This window comes from Myotis myotis, unplaced genomic scaffold (assembly GCF_014108235.1).
Source record: "Myotis myotis isolate mMyoMyo1 unplaced genomic scaffold, mMyoMyo1.p scaffold_m19_p_16, whole genome shotgun sequence".
Lineage (NCBI taxonomy): Eukaryota > Metazoa > Chordata > Mammalia > Chiroptera > Vespertilionidae > Myotis > Myotis myotis.
This window is the reverse complement of record NW_023416320.1, coordinates 17735382-17756591: the sequence shown is the minus strand read 5'-3', so window position 1 is coordinate 17756591 and position 21210 is coordinate 17735382. Positions and strand designations below refer to the sequence as shown.

The window sequence follows — 21210 nt, the reverse complement described above, 5'->3', positions numbered from 1 at the left end:
AACACAGAGCATACTTCAGTTTCTGCTGACCATGGGGTAAGAGGCTTAGAAGTGACTCCATCCCAATTCAGTGTGAATGTGTCCAAACTGGGTTTCCCTTTGGTTTGTTCTGTAATATCCACTGTGACATTATATCCTTCAAATACTTCATAACCGATCAGATCAAAGTCTCCTGCAATAAAGTACCAAACAGAATTTTCAGAAGTTAATTTAAAAAATATCAATACAGCCCAGCTGGTGTTGCTCAGTGGTTGAGTATTGACCCATGAACCAGGAGATCATGGTTCAATTCCCAGGCGAACATGCCTAGGTGGCAGGCTCAATCGTTAGTAGGGGACCTGCAGGAGGCAGCCGATCAATGATTCTCTCCCATCATTGATGTTTCTATCTCTCGATCCTTCTCCCTTCCTCTCTGAAATCAATGAAAATATATATTTTTAAAAAAATATCAATAGTATAACTCAAACTTTTAAAGATTGGTTTTATTTGGAGTTCCAGTATCACAAAATAAAAATGAACAAGGAAGATGCAGGTCCTTCAGTCTGATCTATAAGTAAGTTCTTGGGAGAACAAGGATAACCATATGTGTGTGTGTGTATAGTGTTCTGACAATCTAACTTTGCAGGAATTTTTAGAACTTCAATTCCGGTTAAATGAAATTCTTCAACCTCCATCCAACAACCAAATTAACAATTTCATAAAATGAGACAAATGTTGAAGTAACATTTTACTTACATGAATCGGGAAATAATGATTGCCTGAAGAAAAGTAAACTCACACATATTCAGGGGCCTATTTCCTGAGCTAGATGTCCCAAACCCAAATTTGTTGCTAGAATTGGTTGTAAGACTCGAAAATATGAAAGATTAATAAGTTAACAGCTATTACTTGAAAGAAAAAGCATAGAGAGAGCAAATAATTTTGGAAAATATTGCATTAAACATAGGTGAACTAGTGTTTTGTTTGTTTCTCACTGCAAGATTCCCCAGGGATTTTAATATTTTTATAAATTCTGTCAATCTTCAAGGAGAAGCCGTGGTAAACAGCGTTTCCCACCTGGATTTGACCACAGAATTCTTTCATCCTGCAAGATCTGGCCAGACCTGTATCTTCTAAGCAAATTTAAATTTACATTTCATTTCCAGAATTAGTATCTTCACTGATGTTTTGCTAATTTATAAAAGGCTATTGTACTGATAATGTGTTTGTAGAATAGATAGTGTATTTCTCATGCATTAGAGTTGTACCTTCCTTGAAATACAATAGGAATTTCAATTACAGTAGGAAACAATTAACCATTTAATTTCTATTGTTTCAAAAATTGATCAAGGCTGTGAATCCAATTTTTTCCCTCTGTCATTTTGTGTCGCTTTTACCTTTTTCAGTGGAGTTGCACAGGATATAAATTTGTTTCCTAGAAAAAAACTTTAGAGACCTGCAAAATGAAATACATGCTTACCTCTGGTTGATATAAAGGTTACCGTGTAAACATAACTTTGGGGATTTTGTGTTCTTGTTACTTGAACTGTATCCGGTTTCAAAGACCAGAGGTCATTTAGGGCTGATTGCAGTATGAAGTCAGAAGCATCAGCAGGTAGCAAGGCTTGGATGCATTTAGGAAAAATATGAAAAAGGAGAAGAGTTGAAATCTTTCTGCACTACCAACAATGATGTCATATAGTTGTTTTTTTAAAAATCACTCATAGTCTGCACCATATGTCGTCACTTAATGTGCTCTGAAATTGATTCAAGCTCAACAATATTGACTAATTAATTGGATTATGGTCTCTTGAGGATGGGGCTCATATTTTATTGTTTTAATATTCCCATAGCAATAAGCATTGTATTTGGCTTATTATATTTACTGACTGAAACAATTAACAGAAAGAGCAAAATTTATTTTCCAAGGATTTATTACAAAATATAGAAATACGATGTTTTTATTAACAGATAATTAGGGTCTCATGGGTCTATCACTTAATTTGAGAAATTGAAAGCAATGTGTTGCTTCCCTGCAGTGATGAATTTAATTTCTGTTAACTTACACCTGTGAGTCACAGATATATAAAATCCTTGTGTGCACTTAGATGTGTATTTACCATGATCCTTATAGGAGACAATGATAGTATGTACCATATTTTAAGTATTTTTATATTTTTATTGATGCTATTTTCTATCCCAGTTTGAAGGCTTTTCTCTATATTTTTCTGCCTTTTTGTCTAGCATGCTATTAAAACTGAATTTGACTACAGCAAATACCTCTCTATAATTACATGTACACACGAAAAGAAAGAAAATCTCCCTTACTATTTATCACTTACCTGTTTTTTCCATGTTGTAAGTTAATCTGTATTGGTAAAGAGAGCAGGAACTGACTTCTATACATGGGCTGGTTACCGTGATCCTCTGAACTTCCTTGATGGCATTAGTTGTTTCCCAGTTTTCCAATGTTATAACCTACTTCCCAATTTAAAAAATATATTTACTATACAAAACATTTTTAAGATATACTAATTAAGCTATGCAAAGCCTTTTTATTGCTCTATTTTATTGCAAATGATTACATTTTAAATTTTACTTTATTTATTTATTTTTTGTTAATCCTCACCCAAGGATATTTTTTCTATTGCTTTTCAGAGAGAGAATGGAAGGGAAGAAGGGAGGAGAGAAGAAGAGAGAGAGAGAGAGAGAGAGAGAGAGAGATTGGCTGTCTTCAGCAGGATCCTCAACCAGGTACTTGTCCTTGACCGGGAATCAAACCCATGGCCCTTTGGTGCTTGGGCCAACACTCTAACCATTTAGTCACACTGGCCAGGGCTTACAGTTTACATTTCATGAAGTAACAGCCTCTTTAGTTTATAACACAGATACTCCAGGCCACAATTCAATAATTTTCCAAAACTGCTTTCCCCCAAACAGTACCTTATTTAGTAAAAGGAATAACCAAATAGAGCTCCTGTCTGTGAACATTTTCTTTCTAGACAGTGGAGCGATAATCATCGCAAACCTGAACTTCCTGGACAATTGCTGACTGGGATTGAATAACTTGTTCTTCGTTCACTGCATCTCCTGTTTGTTGTTCAGTGTAGACACTTCCATACTGGTACAGTCCAACATCAACAAAAGCACTCAGTCTATACTCCTGTAGCAAGATTTCAATGTAATATCTGGAAAATAGAGTAACTAATAAATATAACGTTTTCTCTTCAGAGCACTTGTCATGAGTTCTTTTTATTAATGAATAAAATTTCAACACTATATAAAACATTTGCCTGTTCATTGGTTTATATTGCAATATCCCTGATTTTAAATATTAAACTACTAAAAGCTTCATAGTAGTTTGCTAAAATGAAATGAATTGTGTAAGATATCTGCATTAGTAAAGAGTTGTTCCCAGTCATACTAATTCATTCAGTTTTGTTAATAAATAATTACCAAAAAACATACTATTTCCTATCCTCAACTATCTTAAAACAAAATTACACTGTATCTTATAACACAAAGATCCTGGCATAAAGTACGGAGGACATGCAGAAGTTAAGCATTTTAGTGTGTAGAAGCAAATGGCAGGCAGACACAGTGATAACCTCACTGTGATAAAGGTTTCCACAGCCTCAGGAAACCTTTACTAATTAGATTGACTATGTCCCCTCAGCCCCCCAACAAGTCAGATGGGATTCACAACCTATATTTGGAATTCTTGATTGCGAGGCCCCGTGCCCAACATTCAACTGCCTATCCAGGATAAGGCATTCATTGGCCAGCTGTGACAGGTGAGTGCAAAGCTGCTGCTTCCCTCCCTGAATCTCTATCAATGCTCTTATCACTCCCATCTTTGGAGGGGACTGCTGGGTGTCCCTCTGACTTGCCTCAGTCATTATACAGATACTCTTATATATGGAGAATAAGTATCTTTAGTTCATGGGAGACTGAGTGAGGGGCATTTATCAGCTCTCATCTGTCTAGAATGATGGGGCTCCGGGTCACCCCCCTTATAGAACTGATATCGGAGGATTGCATCAGGCACTTGGCTTCCCTGAGGACCTGTTTGCCAGCTCTACCAAATTGAGGCGGACAACACAAATGGGCAGGACTCAACGATGAACCATTCAATTCTATATCCTCACCTGGCAGCTTAAAGATATTTATTAGGCACTAATATGAATACTTTACAGACATTATTATATTGAATCTTCACAAAATCCTATAAAACATATATTATCCTTATTCTCTGTTCATATGATAACAGAGACTAAAAGAGTTTTAAAAATTGAAAGATTATTTAAAATAGTAACTGAGGTACGATTCAAAGTAGAACAGGGTGACCAAAGAGACATGCACTTCATGATGAGGCTACATCATCTGAGTAGAATGAACTGGAGATATGAGTTACCTTTGGGAAGCCCTCAGGGACCTCTGTGCAATAAAGCAGCTAGCGTGGCCTCAGTCTCAGAATTCACAGCCACCATGCTGAGCGCAGTGTGTAAATTCCAAGCTAGTGTTGCAGGAGCACAGAGGCCAGGCAGCAGATGCATTTGGAGTCGCTTTCAAGCGAGCCCTGTGTTCCTGCCAAGCAGGTAAATTGAACTCATTTTCCAAGGCCAAGGCAAAGCCTGCAGGTGAATTGACACTGAGGAGCAGCAGGGATTAATTAGGTACTCCATTTTCCCTGAAATGGTCCAGTGGTCTTGGTTTAAAAAGGAAATGTTTAAGAATGTAAAGAAGTGAAGGTAGAAGGAGAAGGTGAAAAAGAATGAATTGCTTTCCGCTTATCACTGTGGCCAAGACCTCAGGGAGAACACTGTGTGATTGCTCCCAGGTACCAGTGATCCCTACCCTCTGTCCAGCTCCACCAGATCTTCATGGTGCTGCCTATGAGCCAAATCTCATCAATGTCTAGAAGGGTGATACGGTAGAATAATAAATCAATAAATAAAACTCCACCCAGCAAGAAGTGAAATCTATTTTTTCATCCTTGAATCTATGTTTGGCCAATTGCTTTGGCCGATGGGATACTAGGAAATATGACAGAGAGTCTTGAAAAGTAAATGTGCATTAGGAATTGCCCTCTTTCCTGCTGGGGAGCCATTCAATCATTTCGACAAGTCTGGGCTATAATCTCCTGGAAGATCAGAGGCCATGTGGAGTGGGACATCTGGGGTAACTAACTCCAAGTGCGTTAAGTGAGGCTCCAGATACGTAAGCAAAGCCATCCTATGCCAGCAATCACCAACTAAAGCAGCCAGCACCAAAAGAACTGCCCAGCCAATCACAAAACCGGGTTGCTTCAAGCTACTCAAGTTTGGGGAGTGGTTTCTTATGCAGCAAATGCTAACAGATGCAAGTGATAAATGGAAAATGATCTCAATGAATCTCTTGATGTTCTTCATGTAACTTAGCTATTTTAAATATATCATGCCTTTTACCTCGCTGTTTTCTAGGAATCTTGAATGATTTTTTTGAATGACATTATCTGCTCTTTGAATAGTACCTTCATCTTCTCTCTGCACTTGACCTTTGAACACTAAGTGATATACTTCTTAAGAACAGGCAGTGTATTCTGATATCCTTTGTATTAAATTTCCAATACCTGGCCCAGGATCTTGAATAAATGAGTGAATAACAAATATGTGTTAACTATGGCACCAATCATGTGGTTTTGTAATTTTTTCCTAGCAATATTCAAGAGCTCAGGTTTCTGTAGAAGCAGAGAAATTCGATGGCTGGATAGACGGAATGGTCTTAGTGAAAAAATAAAAATGGAATTAAGTATATCTCACAAAGTTATAATTTCAGCAACAGGGATCATTTAGTTGTCAAATTTCCCTGATTATCGGAATGCCAATATACTTCGAATATAAAACGAAATTTATTAAAACTACAGAGGCTAACCAATTACAAATTAAGCCAGTAAACTAATATCACTTTCACCAATAAGAATAAATTGAAAATATATTTAGACATAAACTTATAATTTTTAAATACCACACAGTAATTTAAAGAAAAAACCTTACTCTTTTCCTTTCTGAAGATGAATGTCATCGGATCTTTGTGTTGGACTGGAAAAATAGCTGTTGGCATTGGAAGAATGATATGCAATCCTTATCTTATTCCAAAGGGAGAGGGGGAGGAAGAGATGGAGAGAGAGAATATTAGTAAACCTTTTCAGCACTTACTATATATTACTTCTGTCAGTCTTTGCACTTTTATGACTAGAAAAATGTGGAGCTACTTTATATTTTTTTCTAAGATCTGTTACCCATGATTAAATGGAATTTAAAGAATTACCAAAGCTCATTTCATTTCTTTTGCCCTAACATCAGCCCCGCCATACCAAACATACTGCATAGACCACAGCTTTTCCACAATTAAAACTGCAAGAGAAAATAGAATGACACGCAGCAGGAGAACGGTTTTGATTGTCTAATAAAATGTTCTTTTGCTCTGAAGAGAACTTCAAGGGACTTAATCCAAATGAGATCATTAAAATATATCTTAAAGAATACTAAGTGGGCCTGCATCCTAAAATGAGAAGGCTGTGGGTTCCCATTGGGAATAACTATACCATTTTTGGAGGAAGCATACTGGAAAGCTATGATAAAATTGGAATTCATATATCACAGGTAGCATATATATCATGTGAGCAGTTGGAGAGGTGATCTTTGCATATATATTGAGTCATAAAATGTTTTTTTGATTTGATCTAATAGTTTCACATTTATGAAATTACCGTAGGGAGCAATCTAAAATACAGAATAATTTAATGACACATGTTTGATAAGATATTATTTGTGGTCATAAAAATCAAAAGTAAGGCACTTACCAGTATGGAGAGAGTAACCTAAGCTTAGTAAAACCATGCAATAACATACTATTCAGTCATTAAAATGGTGTTATATAAATTATTTAATAACGTGTTGACATACTAATGCGTGACAAAAGAGGACTATGAAATTGGATGCACTATCCTATTTATGTAAAGAACAAAACAGAGATATAAGGAAATGACAAGTTTAAATTTCACAACTGACTAAAAGTATGGCAAAATATTTTTTATTCTTTCCAAAATTTTCTCTGTTATGAATTCCTTCATAATAAAAACGAATTTCAATTGTAAAGGACTCATATGTGTTTTTCCCATGAAAGAGAAAATTTAGGTATGGGAGAGCATTTTATTTTAGATGATGGATTCTCTATAATAACTTTATAGGTAGTTCATAATACACATGTTAAAAATAGCCAAGAATCCAGCCACATGAAAAAATATGCCATGAATTCTTTAATATAATTTATTGGTTTACAATAAATTATATAGATTACATATAAAGATTATCATATTGTTTTAATAATATCAAAGATTACCTTTGTCTTTCCTACCTTATCTTCTGGAAGCCCAGTCTGGCTGAAATAAATTGCATAACGGTCATCACCTTTGATGTAGAATCTATAAACATCAGAATCTGGAGCCACCAAAAATCCACTGAAGCGTGCTACAAATGTGTCTTGCTCCATGGGCCAAATATAGGAAGCTGAGTCTACCCAACTGGCACCCATGTAGCCTGGCGTCTTTTCATTGTATTCAAGTATCTCTTCAAGATGCACTGGCTGACTATTATTCCATACCTCAAGCTTAAGGCCTCTCCCACCTGAACACAAAATGAAAGAAGACTTTCATCAGAATTTTGATATGGTGTCTGAATGGCCTTCTATTTGGGTGTGGTTATAGATGTTCTATTTCAACTCATATTTTTACAACATGTGTGTAATTAAAACAGTTACCACATGTTCCTTTATCTAGAGGATATAGTGCTATTAAGACCATCTGCAATTTATTATAACTTCACTTCTCTGCATCTCAGGCTCCACATATGTAAAATGGGAGTAATTCTACTATTTGTATGGATGCTATGGGGATTAGATTATAAGAGATATGTAATATATTTTTACATATGTAATATATAAAACATTTGGTACTTACAAATGTTTTACATGAGTTAACACTATAGCCTGGCTGATGTGGTTCAGTGATTGAGCATCCACCTGTGAACCAGGATGTCATGGTTCAATTCCTGGTCGGCACATGCCTGGGTTGTGGACTTAATCCCCATTGTGGTGTGTGTAGGAGGCAGCCAATCAATGATTCTCTCTCATCATTTATGTTTCTATCTCTCTCTCTCTCTCCCTTTCTCTCTGAAATCAACAAAAATATATTTTAAAAGATAATATAATAATTACCTAAGATATGACTGATGTTGCTTTTATAGTTAAGTCTAAAAACTTGAAGGTTCAGACCATTTGACGACAAAGCCTCTGCTTTGATTATTCTCTGTATCAAAACATTAATTACTGCATTACAACTAATCAAAGAACAAATACTGTTGGCTTTAAGTTTTGTCAGAATTTTTTATTTTTCTTTTCTTAACATCACTTGTGCTCAAGGATTTCATCTCCCTTTTTTGGACAGAACCAGAGAGAAAATTCTCCTTAGGGTGTATCTACATTTGCCATAAACCTTATGATTAAGTTTTTTCTCACCAAAAAAATAAGTCTTTGAACTCTTTCTATTTCTTTCTTCCTACACAACAACAATAGGGCTCCTGACTTCCTCCAACAGTCTCGAGCTTGTGTGGAGTGTCTGGATGTGGAAAATAATGGCTACTCCTCTTTTACTGAGTTTATTTAGAGAAAAGCTTAGGACTTCATTCTCTGATATATGTCATTTTCTTTGGCATTATCAATTATAAATATCAAAATTCTTTTCTTAAATTGGTCATTTTTCTAATATCATTCAAAGCAAGGAAATTTAAGAGGTTGGTAAACAGAATTTATTTGGCTTCAAATACCAACCACTGATGTAATTATGAACTGATTTCACTGTACACAGCCCACTCAAACACATGCCCAGAATCTCAGTGGGATGACAGCAGACATCAAGGCCATCAGCTGCATGCTCACTGGGTCACAGGTGAAAGTCTATAAAGAATTTTGAGTTCCATTTCTCTCATTCCATTATCATACCTAAATCATTCTGGGCAAGGAAGGATTAAATTCTGCCATTTATTTTTTACCCAGGGAAAGGCATAATTTAAGTTACCATGTAGTCTGTACCAACATTTAGTAATCGTCATTTAAACTGAGGTAAAGGCAGCAGGGTACTCTATCAAAAGAGATGGCTGTTTTTAGTAGGCTGTCCGAGGGATTTAGGGCAGGTTTACTTCCACTGGTGCAGCCTTGATGTAGCTATTTTAATACAAATATTTCCTAATCCATAAAGTGTAAAGAGAAAAACTAGGAAGAAATGTATTATAATTCTAACTACAAATTCTAAAAAGCGCAAATAATTTTTTTTACTAATTGCTGTAGGCTGGCTATGTTCCTCTAAAACTCATATACTGCAACTTAATGCCCAATGTAATGGTATTAGGAGGATCTGGTTTTGTCCAAAAAGGAGATGAAATCCTTGAGCAGGTCATGAGGGTGGAGCCCTCAAAAATGGGATTAGTGCCCTTCTAAAAGAGACCCCACTGAGCTCCTTAGCCCCGAGAAGGAGCCATCTATGAGCAAGCAGTTGTCACCAGATGCCTAATCTGTCAGTACCATGATCTTGGACTTTTCGGCCCCCAGAACTATAGGAAATATATGTTTGTTGTTTATAAGCTACCTAGTCTTACGGCATTCTGTAATAGCAGACCAAATGGACTAAGACACTAATGACATACATCGATAATAGTCTTCCTAAGTAAATACAGAAATGGCCATTTCTTCTGGTAACTTACCTGGATGTACAGGTCTAAGAATATCAGGCTTAGGGGATGTCTTGCAACATATAATATTTTCTGTGACATTCAAAACATCACAGGCTTGACCTACAGAGAAGCAAGGTACAGAGCTTCAGAATGCAAATACATCAGCCTGTCTTGAAGCACTTTTCCAATTAAAACAAACTAGCACAAGCAAGAGGCAAAGCGTGGAGGCCTTCATTAAAGTTTATCACCCATTAGTTGTCATACTTTCACAAGGCAACATTGTCTTGACAAAATATTGCAAGTCTAAGTAAAAAAATTGCATAATCTCTGAAAAACAAAATTAAAAATTTGATAAAAATTATATCACAATATAATTCTGTGTCCAAAGTGAAGCTTTATATTTTGATCCTTGAAGAAAATTTGCTGAATAAACCCATGATGTTCCAAATTTATAAAAACAGGTGACCTCAGTCCTCTTAGGTTAAAGTAAAAAGTGCTTTGGTCCAAGTTCTTCAAATGAAAACAAAAGGGATAGTAATTTGTAAATGGTATTTTCAAATCATTACTCTTGAGAAATTATTGAGGATTCAAAATCTCAAATCTGGTATCACATTAACAGCAAAGAAATATCATAAAAACTACATGTTATATTTGCATATCAACTGTATAACACTGGATCATAAAACACATTATAAAAATTTAAAATAATGTCTCTGGTTTTAATATTCAAAACATATTTATATTTAAAAAATCAGAATAACATATATACAGCTGTAAAATCTATGGCCTAGATTTTAATATTTATACAAGTAACCAGAAATAATTCATAGTGCTAGGAACGATATGTTAGAGGAGGTTACTTTATATTAATTTTCTTCTTGAAATCACATTTTGGCTGGCTTATGAGGAAATCCCTTCAAAGTAGAAAATATATGAGCAGAGGCCTGCATCCGAGAAAGTATGGGCCAGTAGCATAGGCAGACATCCTTTCTCCTGCTCATCGAGGTAGCTTAGGTCACTACAGCTGAGCGGGAAGATCCCCATTATTATATTCATCCTGAGCTCCCTTTTGAGCTGCATAGCTCCCTACCTCTGAACAGATCAAGACTAGACACATACAAGTGAGGCATAACCAAAGAACCAACCCCTACGTTCATTTGTGACCACTTATATCAATTAATGTTCTTTCCAAGGCCAATATCATCAGTAATTGCTGATGTCCAGACAAAGCGCAGTTATCTGAGAAGGGTCATGAGGAGAGTATCCACAAATACTACTTTAAATTTACTCATATCTAGCCAACGCATTGAGAAGTAACAACAGTTCAAGAATGACCTTTAAGGATTTATTAAACAGAGGGTAGGTGTTTCTATAAGTATGGCAAGGGATTTATGGATGGCAGCTTTAAATTTAAGATATTAATTGAGAAAGGACTCTTCTTCTTCTTACAAATTATTAAAGAAAAAGGCAGAATTGGTTCTTAAAAAGTAATATAATAAAAGTGATGAAAAATACCTCCAACTAGAACTCTGACTGGGAAATCTGTTTGATCAAAGAACCGTCCACTTATTGTGAGTGTGGTGCCACCTTGAATGCTTCCTTGTGAAGGTGAAATCATAGTGATCTCTGGGGAGGAGGAGGAGGAGAAGAAGCACATGAACATTGCACATAAACCCAAATGCTTGCTTTTAAAAATTTTTCTAAATTACCTGTAGCCGTAGCACCTAGTTTAGTGTAGCTTTTGCAACACCGAATAAATGAATTGGGTGTTTCGTTATTTTGTCTCTGATGCAGCCCTGAAGAGGACAATAAACATGGCCTTCATAGAGACCTGCATCTCCCGGGGACCAGGCTTTTGTGGAGACCGATGCGAAGGAGACACGGGGACTGGGAGGACCCAGGAAGTAAGGAAAACCTGGGCTGAGCATGGATGTTTGATTCCAAAAGAAAACACAGGCAGACAGGAGAAGAGCCTCATCTTCCGTATGCTCTTGAAGAATGAATTTTATAATTTTTTATGTAGTAATACATTAACTCTGATTGGAATTCTTGTGGTTTATATAGAAAAGTTTTAGCTATATTGTTAAAAGAGCCCAGTGCATGACATATGGTAGATTCTTATTAAAATGTATTCTTGCCCTGCTGGTGTGTCTCGGTGGTTGAGTGTCGACCTATGAAACAGGAGGTCACGGTTTGATTCCTAGTCAGGGCACATGCCTGGGTTGTGGGCTCAGTCGCCAGTAAGGGGCTTGCAGGATGCAGCCCATCAATGTTTCTCTCTCATCACTGATGTTTCTATATCTTTTCCCCTCTTCCTTCCTCTCTGAAATCAATAAAAATATATTTTTAAAATGTATTCTTATTAGTTCTATCAAAGTCTTACGTATCCCTCCCCATTTGCTACTGATTTCTTTCTCAGATTTAGTCCGCCTGCCCCAGGTGCCTTGAATAGATATCATTTTGATTACACTGAGCCTTGAGTCGGTTCTGTGTGACCCCAGCCCAACTCCGAACTTTTCAGTTTCACATACGAACTTCACATTAAATAAATTTCCAGAAAAATATAAAGTATATCATATCTGATTGACTCCAAGGCACATTTCTTTCACATTGAACATCTGTGAAACCTGAACATGCCAATGCCATCACTCCTGAGCTGGGAGTAAATTCTTTCAAGAAGACTTGTGTTTGCTTCTGACATTCTCCTAGAAGTACTACCAACCTGAGACCTGTGTAAATTAAAATAAATTGTAATAGGCTTGAGGATTCTTTTAGACACACTGAGAGCATATATCTGGCTTGTGATTTAAACTGACAGCAGAATTTTTTTTCCTCCTTCAAACAGCAGCCAAAGAGGAGACATGCAAGTTCCCCTTCTGTCTCTTTCGGTGCAATTGGGTTTATTTACCAGGCCACCTTACACTAGGAATGTAGTCTTCAGGGCCCTAGTTTAATGCCAGGGCTTCCTATTAGACTCGACTCTCTGTGTCAGGTGGTTTTACTTCATAGAAGCACATGAAATAAAATAGCATGCCTTAAGTCAGTATTGCCTTTGATTTAATGAAATGAAATATATATATATGTATTTTTTTCTTTCGCTCTCTCTACACACACACACACACACACACACACTGAAAGATCACATACCTGCATATGTTTGAAACATTGAAATTTTATTCAGAGAGGAAACAAAATATGCCATTTTTTCTGGGAAACTCCTGTTTTAAAAAAAAGTTCAAAAACTCTTACTTTAAATACAAACTTCTAGGAAAAAATTATTAGTAATATAAATTGTGTTATAATTTGCAAAGGAACTGGATAGAAATTTTAGGGAAGGTTAGGTTCTGTATCTTGATTTCGTTTTTGTTTACACAACAGTAGAAGTATAGGAATGCTACACAAATATCCTTTTGTCAGGGCTTACTGAACTGCATCCCTAAAATATGTGCATTTTATTATATGCAAATTATAACCCAATAAAGTAAACATTTATATCACCATAAAAAACAGGAGGATTACCTTTTATAAAGGCTGGGCTCTTCGGCTGGCCCCCTCTCTCTCTTTCTCTTATAGCCAGCCCACTTAGTGTCACGATAACTAACATTATTAAACACTTATCAGGTATCAAGCTAAGAGATTTAAGCAGTTACGAATTTAAAAAAATATTTTAATTTATTGAGCCATTTATTCTTTACATCAACCCCACAAGGTAGGCAAAACTCAGAGAATTTACTTGTCTTACACTAGCTCACAAAGAGAGTAAGTGGCAGGCAGAGAATTTGAACTCTGGTAGGTTGGAGCCCAGAACCCTGGCTCCAGACCTACTAATTTGCATGAGAGTACAAATGGATGAGAGCAAGTTAACAACAGTTCACCAGCAGTAAGCATGAAGGTGTGGGAAGGAAAAGAATCTGATCCTAGAAATTAAATGTGGCTCCCTAATTACCCCAATTAAATTCATAATTAGAAAAGTTATAAAATTCAAATGTTAAGACTCACACCCATTCATCATAATTAACTAGAATACAATGAATTAAAATCTACTAGGATAACGCAAATCTTGTGGTTGAGACCAACAGTGAACTCCCTTTAAATCTAACCCAGGCATTACAATGTGCATTTGAAAACTAAAGGGTCCCTGGAAGTATTTTATGCTGGTTATTTAATAAATGCATGCTGGTTTTTACATTTTTATGTTATAAACCTGTCAGTTGATTTCCTAAACATCTGAAATGATGCTAGTTCCAACAATATTGCCTGCGGGCAGATCCAGCATCAGAAAAATTAACTCTGCTTAAGTTGGTGGGGAAATTGCCTCCTGATATAAAATTGAAATGTAATTTATTTGGTATGACACCGAGGTGATTTTCAGTAATTTACTGATAATGACTAGGCATTTCTCAATTAAGGCAGCCTCATCTGAACCTTATCAGTTTGGAACAGCTGTTGTTTGTACTTGGTTAACAGAGGAAAGAAGGTTGGCTATTAAAAGAAATACAGAATGGTGGCCCCAGTGGCCTTTAATTAGATCGGTATTCGGAAATGCCCCTGAAAATTTGTAAAACATGTATTTCATAATTTATAAAAATTTTTAGCATTAAAAAATGCCATATAATCTTAAAAATAGGTTTTCATGTAGTAAATGTCATATTTTTAAGTTATCTTACATTCCTAAGATTACTTTATATAGAAACATAATTTCATCAGTTCTGAGAAGATATAAAAAGACAGCAATTTGCGTTAAAAAATTATGTCAAGATCACAGAATCAACCATTTTATGCGGTATTTCCCTAAATTATGTGAAAATTTGCTGGCTTTGTTAAATTGAAAATTTGGGGGCATGTTAATGCAGCATATTGATTTATGTATACTTATCCATCACATTCAATCTTGATCACTCAAACCTTCTATTTTTGGCTAATTATTTCTCTGAGAGACATATGATGGATTTGGCAATTAATACCTTTCAAAGTCTCAGAAATAAGAATTCACTTTTCTCATGTGAAGAAGACGACATTGAGAGCTTAAAAGAACCATATATAGTTCAAGAAATCATTTAAAACTCAATAATTATTGCTCCTAACATGGCTTTCTCACATTTTCAATAAAATCCTATTATCCTGTTTTATCAAGCTTATATAAATATGTCATGTCCTTGAAGAAAATGACAGTTAACTCATGGGACACTAAGTTATTTGCCCCCTGTAAATCACAAAGGTAAATCTCAGTACCATTTACATATCATCCACTCTGGTTTGTCCCTGAATTGCAACATTCTTCATGGTTTTTAGTCCAATCTTTATTGGTCTATAATACAGTGGACAGCACAGGCATCGCTGTGTTATGAACCTATTGCCTCAAGATGTCTAGAACTAGACGATCTCAAAATACTGTGATAACAGTTCTGGTCTCACCAACTCAACTGCAGTTCCAGGCATGAGGGAACAAATATCCTCTTCCAGTCTGTGAGCATACGCCAGGTATAACATCTACTTTGTTTGTAATACTGCCATCTTCCAAACTGCTAATCATTGAGTCTCTCATCAGAGACAACAATGAAATCAACAGACCTATCTTGTTATTGATCTAATACATCTGTATTAGTATTTGATGGGTAAGTAATGTGATTTATGTACATATCTGCTAACTGGCTCATTTTTTCAATGGAAGATGCTATGACATTTTGGGCAGAACAATTCATTTAGGTTTGGCACATCCTGGTCCTGCCCACCAAAGGCCATTATCATGGCCCAGTTTCTGTGTCAGTCAACAAATACCTCCACACATTTGCAAATGCACCCAGGAATAGGGTGATCCTGCCATGGCAGAGAACTATGCGTGAAAGGAAGTTACAGACCCCTAAAATGTTAATTTGTGGGAAGAAAATGATTAATTTTTTAATCTCTGGATCTATAGCACAAAGTAAATATACTCTTTTATTTTATTTACCCATTTTAATCAATTATGAAAATTATTACTTACAAAATGACCTACCTTCCATAATCACTATCCAAGATGAAACTGACATTGTGATGACCTGGAATTAATTAAAATGCACAATCAATTAAACTCCCAATCATAGGAGAACAATAACTATATATTATAAAGCTGATTTGAAAGCAAATAAATTTAAAATTAAAACTGTAATTATTCAACCATCTATTAATCCTCAAAGACAGGACAACAGAACTACCTTAAAGAAGCACCTACTATTTTAATATATACATAATATACAATATATGTAACCATATTGACCCCAAATTTCTTCCATTCATTCAATAGCTATTTAATTGGGTCGGACATTCTGCCAGGGGTTGGGAGATGGAGGGTGAGCACACAGTTTGCTTTCTCCTAAAAGCATCTTAGCTAGTGAAGGATACAGCTGGTTGAGAGCAATGACACAATCAGACAACTATAAATTATGAAAAAGGTATCAAGAAAAAGGAGTGTGAACTCTGAGAATGTAAGGCAGGGGATCAGGGAAGGCTTTTTATTTATTTTTTAAGACATTTTCCTGGTATCTGAAACTAGAGCCCCAGTGCACGAATTCATGCACGGGTGGGTTCCCTAGGCCTGGTTGGCAATTGAGACCTATCGGGGGGCCACCCGGCTGAGGGGAGGGACCCTGGGAGTTTGACCAGCCTTGGGGAGAGGGATGCAGGAGGTTGGCCAGCCATGGGGAGGGGCCGCAGGGGGTTGGTGAGGGGGGTTGGGGGGGCATGAGAGGGGCCACGGAAGGTTGGCTGGCTGGCCGGCCAGGGGGATGGGCCACGGGAGGTTGGCTATGGGAGCGCACTGACCAACGGGGGGCAGTTCCTGTGATGAGCATCTGGCCCCTGGTGGTCAGTTCGCGTCATAGTGACTGGTCGACCATCATTCTGGTCATTTGCTCGTAATGGTCACTTAGGCTTTTATATATATAGATTCTCAGGATGGGAAGCTTACAAAGGCCCTGAGACAGAAGGACCTGAAGCTCATTCAAAGACTAAGAGGTATATGTATATGGAGTACATAGAGCATGGGGTAAAAACAGAGTGAAATGGCTAAATTTGCCAAGCAATCTTCTGAATGACAGAAGAAGAAAAAAAGAAATTTGAAGAAGCTTACCTTAAATGTAAACCTTAGGAAAAAGGGAATTTATTTCAGACATGCTTACAGGAAACTGAAAAGAAGCCAAGGAAAAAAGGAAATGCTAGCATTTCATAAAGAGTTGATGTTACAGGAGAATACAAAACAAGGAAACAGGCATTTCTGAAATATGAAGAATGATGATCAGCATTTACCAATGTAAGTTCCAGTCGTCTTACAAATCATAGAACCCATGTCTCCACTTGGATGATCTAGTTTTAAACCATACCTAATAAAATATATATGTTAATTTCAAAGCTTACATTGACACTAAAATTTTAAAGTACTGTGTCTCCCTTAAAAACATCTTATGAATTTCATAATAAGTATCTAGATAGAAACTGTTGCTACAAAAATAATATCTGTGAAATTAAAATATTTCCCAGCTTTGGTTGAAGATATTTGAATAAGACTTCATTGAACAATGAAATTTGTGTAATTAATTTGACTCTCCCTATGATATTCTTCTTAAAGTCTAAAATATTACCAAGTGAAACAATTATTTGATAAAATATATTTCTCAGAACATCTTTCTCATAATAATCTAAATAAAAGTCAGTATTATACTATACTGGAGACAATGGGAGATATCAGGCAATATCTAAGTTTATAAATTCTTGCTAATTTACTATAAATTTATAAGTTATATTGTTTTATAAAGGATTCAGCTCAGTGATATGGCTAGAATTTACTCTTTAAACTTAGTATGTTTATATCTACTACTTATTTTTCTAAAGAAAATTATTTGAATTACTTACAAATCATCAGACTGTGGTATAAGAAGCTCACAGGGCATTCCTCCAACATACACTCTGTATAAATATTTTATTAGAAAAGAACAAGTTATGTTTAATAAAGTGTTTCAAAATGCTCTCCTCCCACCAACTCAATGCCACCTTGTATTTTTTCTATCACTCATTTTCCATCAGTTAGTCATTCAACAAACATCCATCGAACACCTCTTATGTTGCAGTCCTTGCTCTAGGTACTGGAACACATCAGCAAAAAACAAAACAAAACAAAAAACAAAGATCCCTGCCCTTGTGGGGCTGACATTCTAACTGGGGAGACTGATCATAAATATGACAATCAGAACATATTTGGTGTATTAGCAAGTGATAAGCACTATGGGAATACAAAGCATAGAAACAGATAATGGGAACTCTTCCATCTGAGGTTCAATGAAACATAATTTTGCAGTAAGTTTCATACTATAGGAATTAAAGAAGATCCATAACAGAGAAATCAGGATGAAAAGAATATCTAAGAGCATCAGTAAGGCTGAAGTGGGAATAAGAAACTGAGAAGGGGCAGGGTAAGGCTGGAGAGAGAGAACAACTGTCTTTGCATTTCTGCAGCTGGTAAAGTCAACCAATTGCTTTATGGCTGATAGAACCTGATGCTATTGGAGGCCTGCAGGTTACTGACTACTATTGTATTTTTGGCATCATTATAATAAACCACCCAGCTTCTGTGACAGAAAATCCCAGACTCAAAATAAGGCCAGGCATAAACCTGAACTTAAAATAGAAGAACTTCTGTTTGTAGAGAATTTTGAACATTTCAAAAAATGTATGCATGCATATAAGCATAACCAATGGACACAAGACACTGGAGGGTATGGGAGGCTAGGGGAAGGTCAAGGGGAGAAAAAAAAAAAAGGAGACATATATAATACTCTTTGTAATACTTTAAGCAATGAAACAATAAAAAAATGTGTCTTTATCGTTAAAAATACTACAGATGTCCCCTTTTTGAACTTTTTAATATGCTTTTACCTACAAATCCTTTCATTTGGTGAGTACATTAGGTTTATAAAGAAAGTAACCTGAATTATTGTACCCATTATAGATTTATGGATTCATATCCTCCCTCTAATCCCCTGCCTCAATGCACCTAAATAATAATTTTGGCAAACACTTATAGGCACTTACCATGTTTAATCCTTGCAACCTTTTATAAACTGGTAACCATTATCCTGTCACTATCTAGATGAAGAGACTGAGACAGGAGGGTTAAGTAGCTTGCCTAAGCCTGTGACCAGTAAGGGTAGAGCAAAAATCTAAACCCAGACAGTCAGCTCCCTGTTTGTTCTTAACCACACTCAGTAATTCCCACACTGGTCTGGGTTTGCCTGTCTATGATAATACTCATCTGATCTTTTGGATCTAAATCTCCTTGGTAGTCACTAGATCATTGTAGTCATTTGCATGTCCTCTATAATTTGTACCTGGTCTGGATTTGGAGATTTGGCCCAATTGACAAGACTTGTGAGTAGCAGAAGCAGCTTGAGCACTGGGATGCCCTTCCTTCCTGCCCAGTATGCGGTCCACTGCTCCGTGCTAATAGAATTCAGGCACAGTGAAATGCCTCAGGACACTACTGTCACAATTAATGTGGTGGAAATGAGATAAATGCAGGTCTAAGGTCTCCTCTCCTCCTATGAATAGGGATGTGAAATTCTTTCTATGTTTATTTATACATGGTACTTCAGGGTTTCCAGAGTGTGAGGGCTGGGTAGCCTGACCTCTGAGGTCCCTGCTGACTGTAATTCTGTGATTTTATGACCTAATTTCCATCCATTCCTTTGTATTAAACATAAGTAACTTCAACTACAGTCAGGGGGGAAAAAGGAATCTCTTTTAGAAAGTTAAACTTCCTATGCCTTGGCAGTATTATGGAAAAGGATGATTTAGAAAATCCCATCTAAGAATTAGAAATCATTCATAACACTGTTATACAGTAGCAAACAAGATCTGTATTTATGCTAAGCTGTCCCTATTTTCTTATATATCAGGATCAATATGAACATATCCAGATTATAGATTCATGCAAAGGTTATTTGAGAGTTATGCCTCACAAAATGCCAGATAAATCAACTTTATTTCATTTAGTAAATAAAACCTTTTGAATTGCATGTTTTACAAAATTATATGCGCAAATGTACACGTCTGTGTGCTGTCTACATTGTTTAATTTATCCATTGTCCACTTTGTATATGTATTCAACAAGCAGAAGCACTTGAAAGCCCTGGTACTGATTCTGTACTTGCTTCGACAGGAAATGAACAGTCTTTCAGTCTTGTAAGGCAGGACTGGGATAACCCACCTATGCTACAGGATGAGAACTCTAGTCAAAATGCTAGTTTCCAGGCCAAAATGTAGACAATATGGCCATTTGGTCCACAGTTGGTAAGTGGAAGAACCAGGACTCAAATTCAAGCTTGTTAATAAGTTATTGATGGTTTCCAGCTTTAGCACTCTTCTGTACACCATGGCAAATTGTATGTCAGCAGACTTGCAGTCTCCTCTTGACCTTGACTAAGCTTTGGACCTTTAGGTTTCATAGGGGGGTTTTGTTTTTGTTTTTTATGTGTGTAAAAAGAGGCAGTTAAATTAAGTAACAAAATTCCCTAGTAATAAAGTTCTATGACTTTAACTCAATTGCTCTAGCACTTGCCTCCATCTGCCTTTTATTACTAAAATACATCATAGAAAAAGAATGATGTCTCCATGTCAACGCATCATCCAACAGTCTATTTTTCTTCCTATAATACGGCTGACAAAACACTGGTTAATTCCATTGCAGTGGTTTTTAATGTAATTTGACCCATTATTTCTGGAATATCATCTTGGGTTTATGACTTATAAGAATATGTTCCCACATCAATAATTTACCTCAAAATCCTAACATTTTTCCCATTTGAGCTTAGTGCAGTATTACTTCCATAGACATCAGTGAAGATTCTGCCTTGGATTGTTATTAGTGCACCTAAAAACAAACAAAAAATTTGGTAAGAAAATCTACCCATAGGCCCACACACTTACTACCAAAACACTAACAGGTCTTTCAATAAAATGGGCATCCAAATACTTATAACTTATGCTCACCAGTACAGCTTAGCATTGTTCTAAAACAATAAAACATTAATGAGTATCTATTGTATTAAGGAAGTATCTACAAATATTTATAGATTAAAGAGGTGCTTCCTGGCAGAATGAATTATTCAATAAATATCACTGAAGTCATGGGTGACTTAACTGGAAAAAAATAAATGAGTCCCTACTTTATACTAAAGAATAAAATCAACCTTAGGTGAAATAAGAATTAAATAAAAAAACAAAACCATAAAACTCTTGAAAAGTAGGTGAAAATTTATGTAATATTTATATAATTGGGATTTGGGAATCTTCTATAGCATAAAAACTAAGAAGAAATAACAAAGGTTAAGATTTACAGATTTGATAATAAAAATTAAAAGCAACTGAATGACAGAAAAACTGCTAATCAATTTTAAAAGCAAATGATAAATTAAAAAATATTCCCTACATATAT

The 21210-nt window shown here is 36.0% G+C and overlaps 1 protein-coding gene across 12 annotated transcripts in view; it reads right to left on the bottom strand.

Annotated features, from left to right (window-relative positions):
• PKHD1L1 (PKHD1 like 1) overlaps window positions 1-21210 on the bottom strand; it is a 131711-nt gene that overhangs the window by 96099 nt on the left and 14402 nt on the right. For 4 of the 12 annotated variants that reach the window (XM_036338079.1, XM_036338080.1, XM_036338087.1 and 1 more), the window contains exons 6-18: window positions 20553-20646; window positions 17634-17687; window positions 17031-17104; window positions 15742-15784; window positions 12894-12964; window positions 11262-11372; window positions 9777-9866; window positions 7378-7646; window positions 6015-6106; window positions 3008-3167; window positions 2322-2457; window positions 1460-1603; window positions 15-172 (exon numbers count right to left, since the gene is read on the bottom strand). In XM_036338079.1, the coding sequence (XP_036193972.1) occupies window positions 15-172; window positions 1460-1603; window positions 2322-2457; window positions 3008-3167; window positions 6015-6106; window positions 7378-7646; window positions 9777-9866; window positions 11262-11372; window positions 12894-12964; window positions 15742-15784; window positions 17031-17104; window positions 17634-17687; window positions 20553-20646 (1496 nt within the window). The other 8 variants (XM_036338083.1, XM_036338086.1, XM_036338082.1 and 5 more) reach the window with 8 other exon arrangements.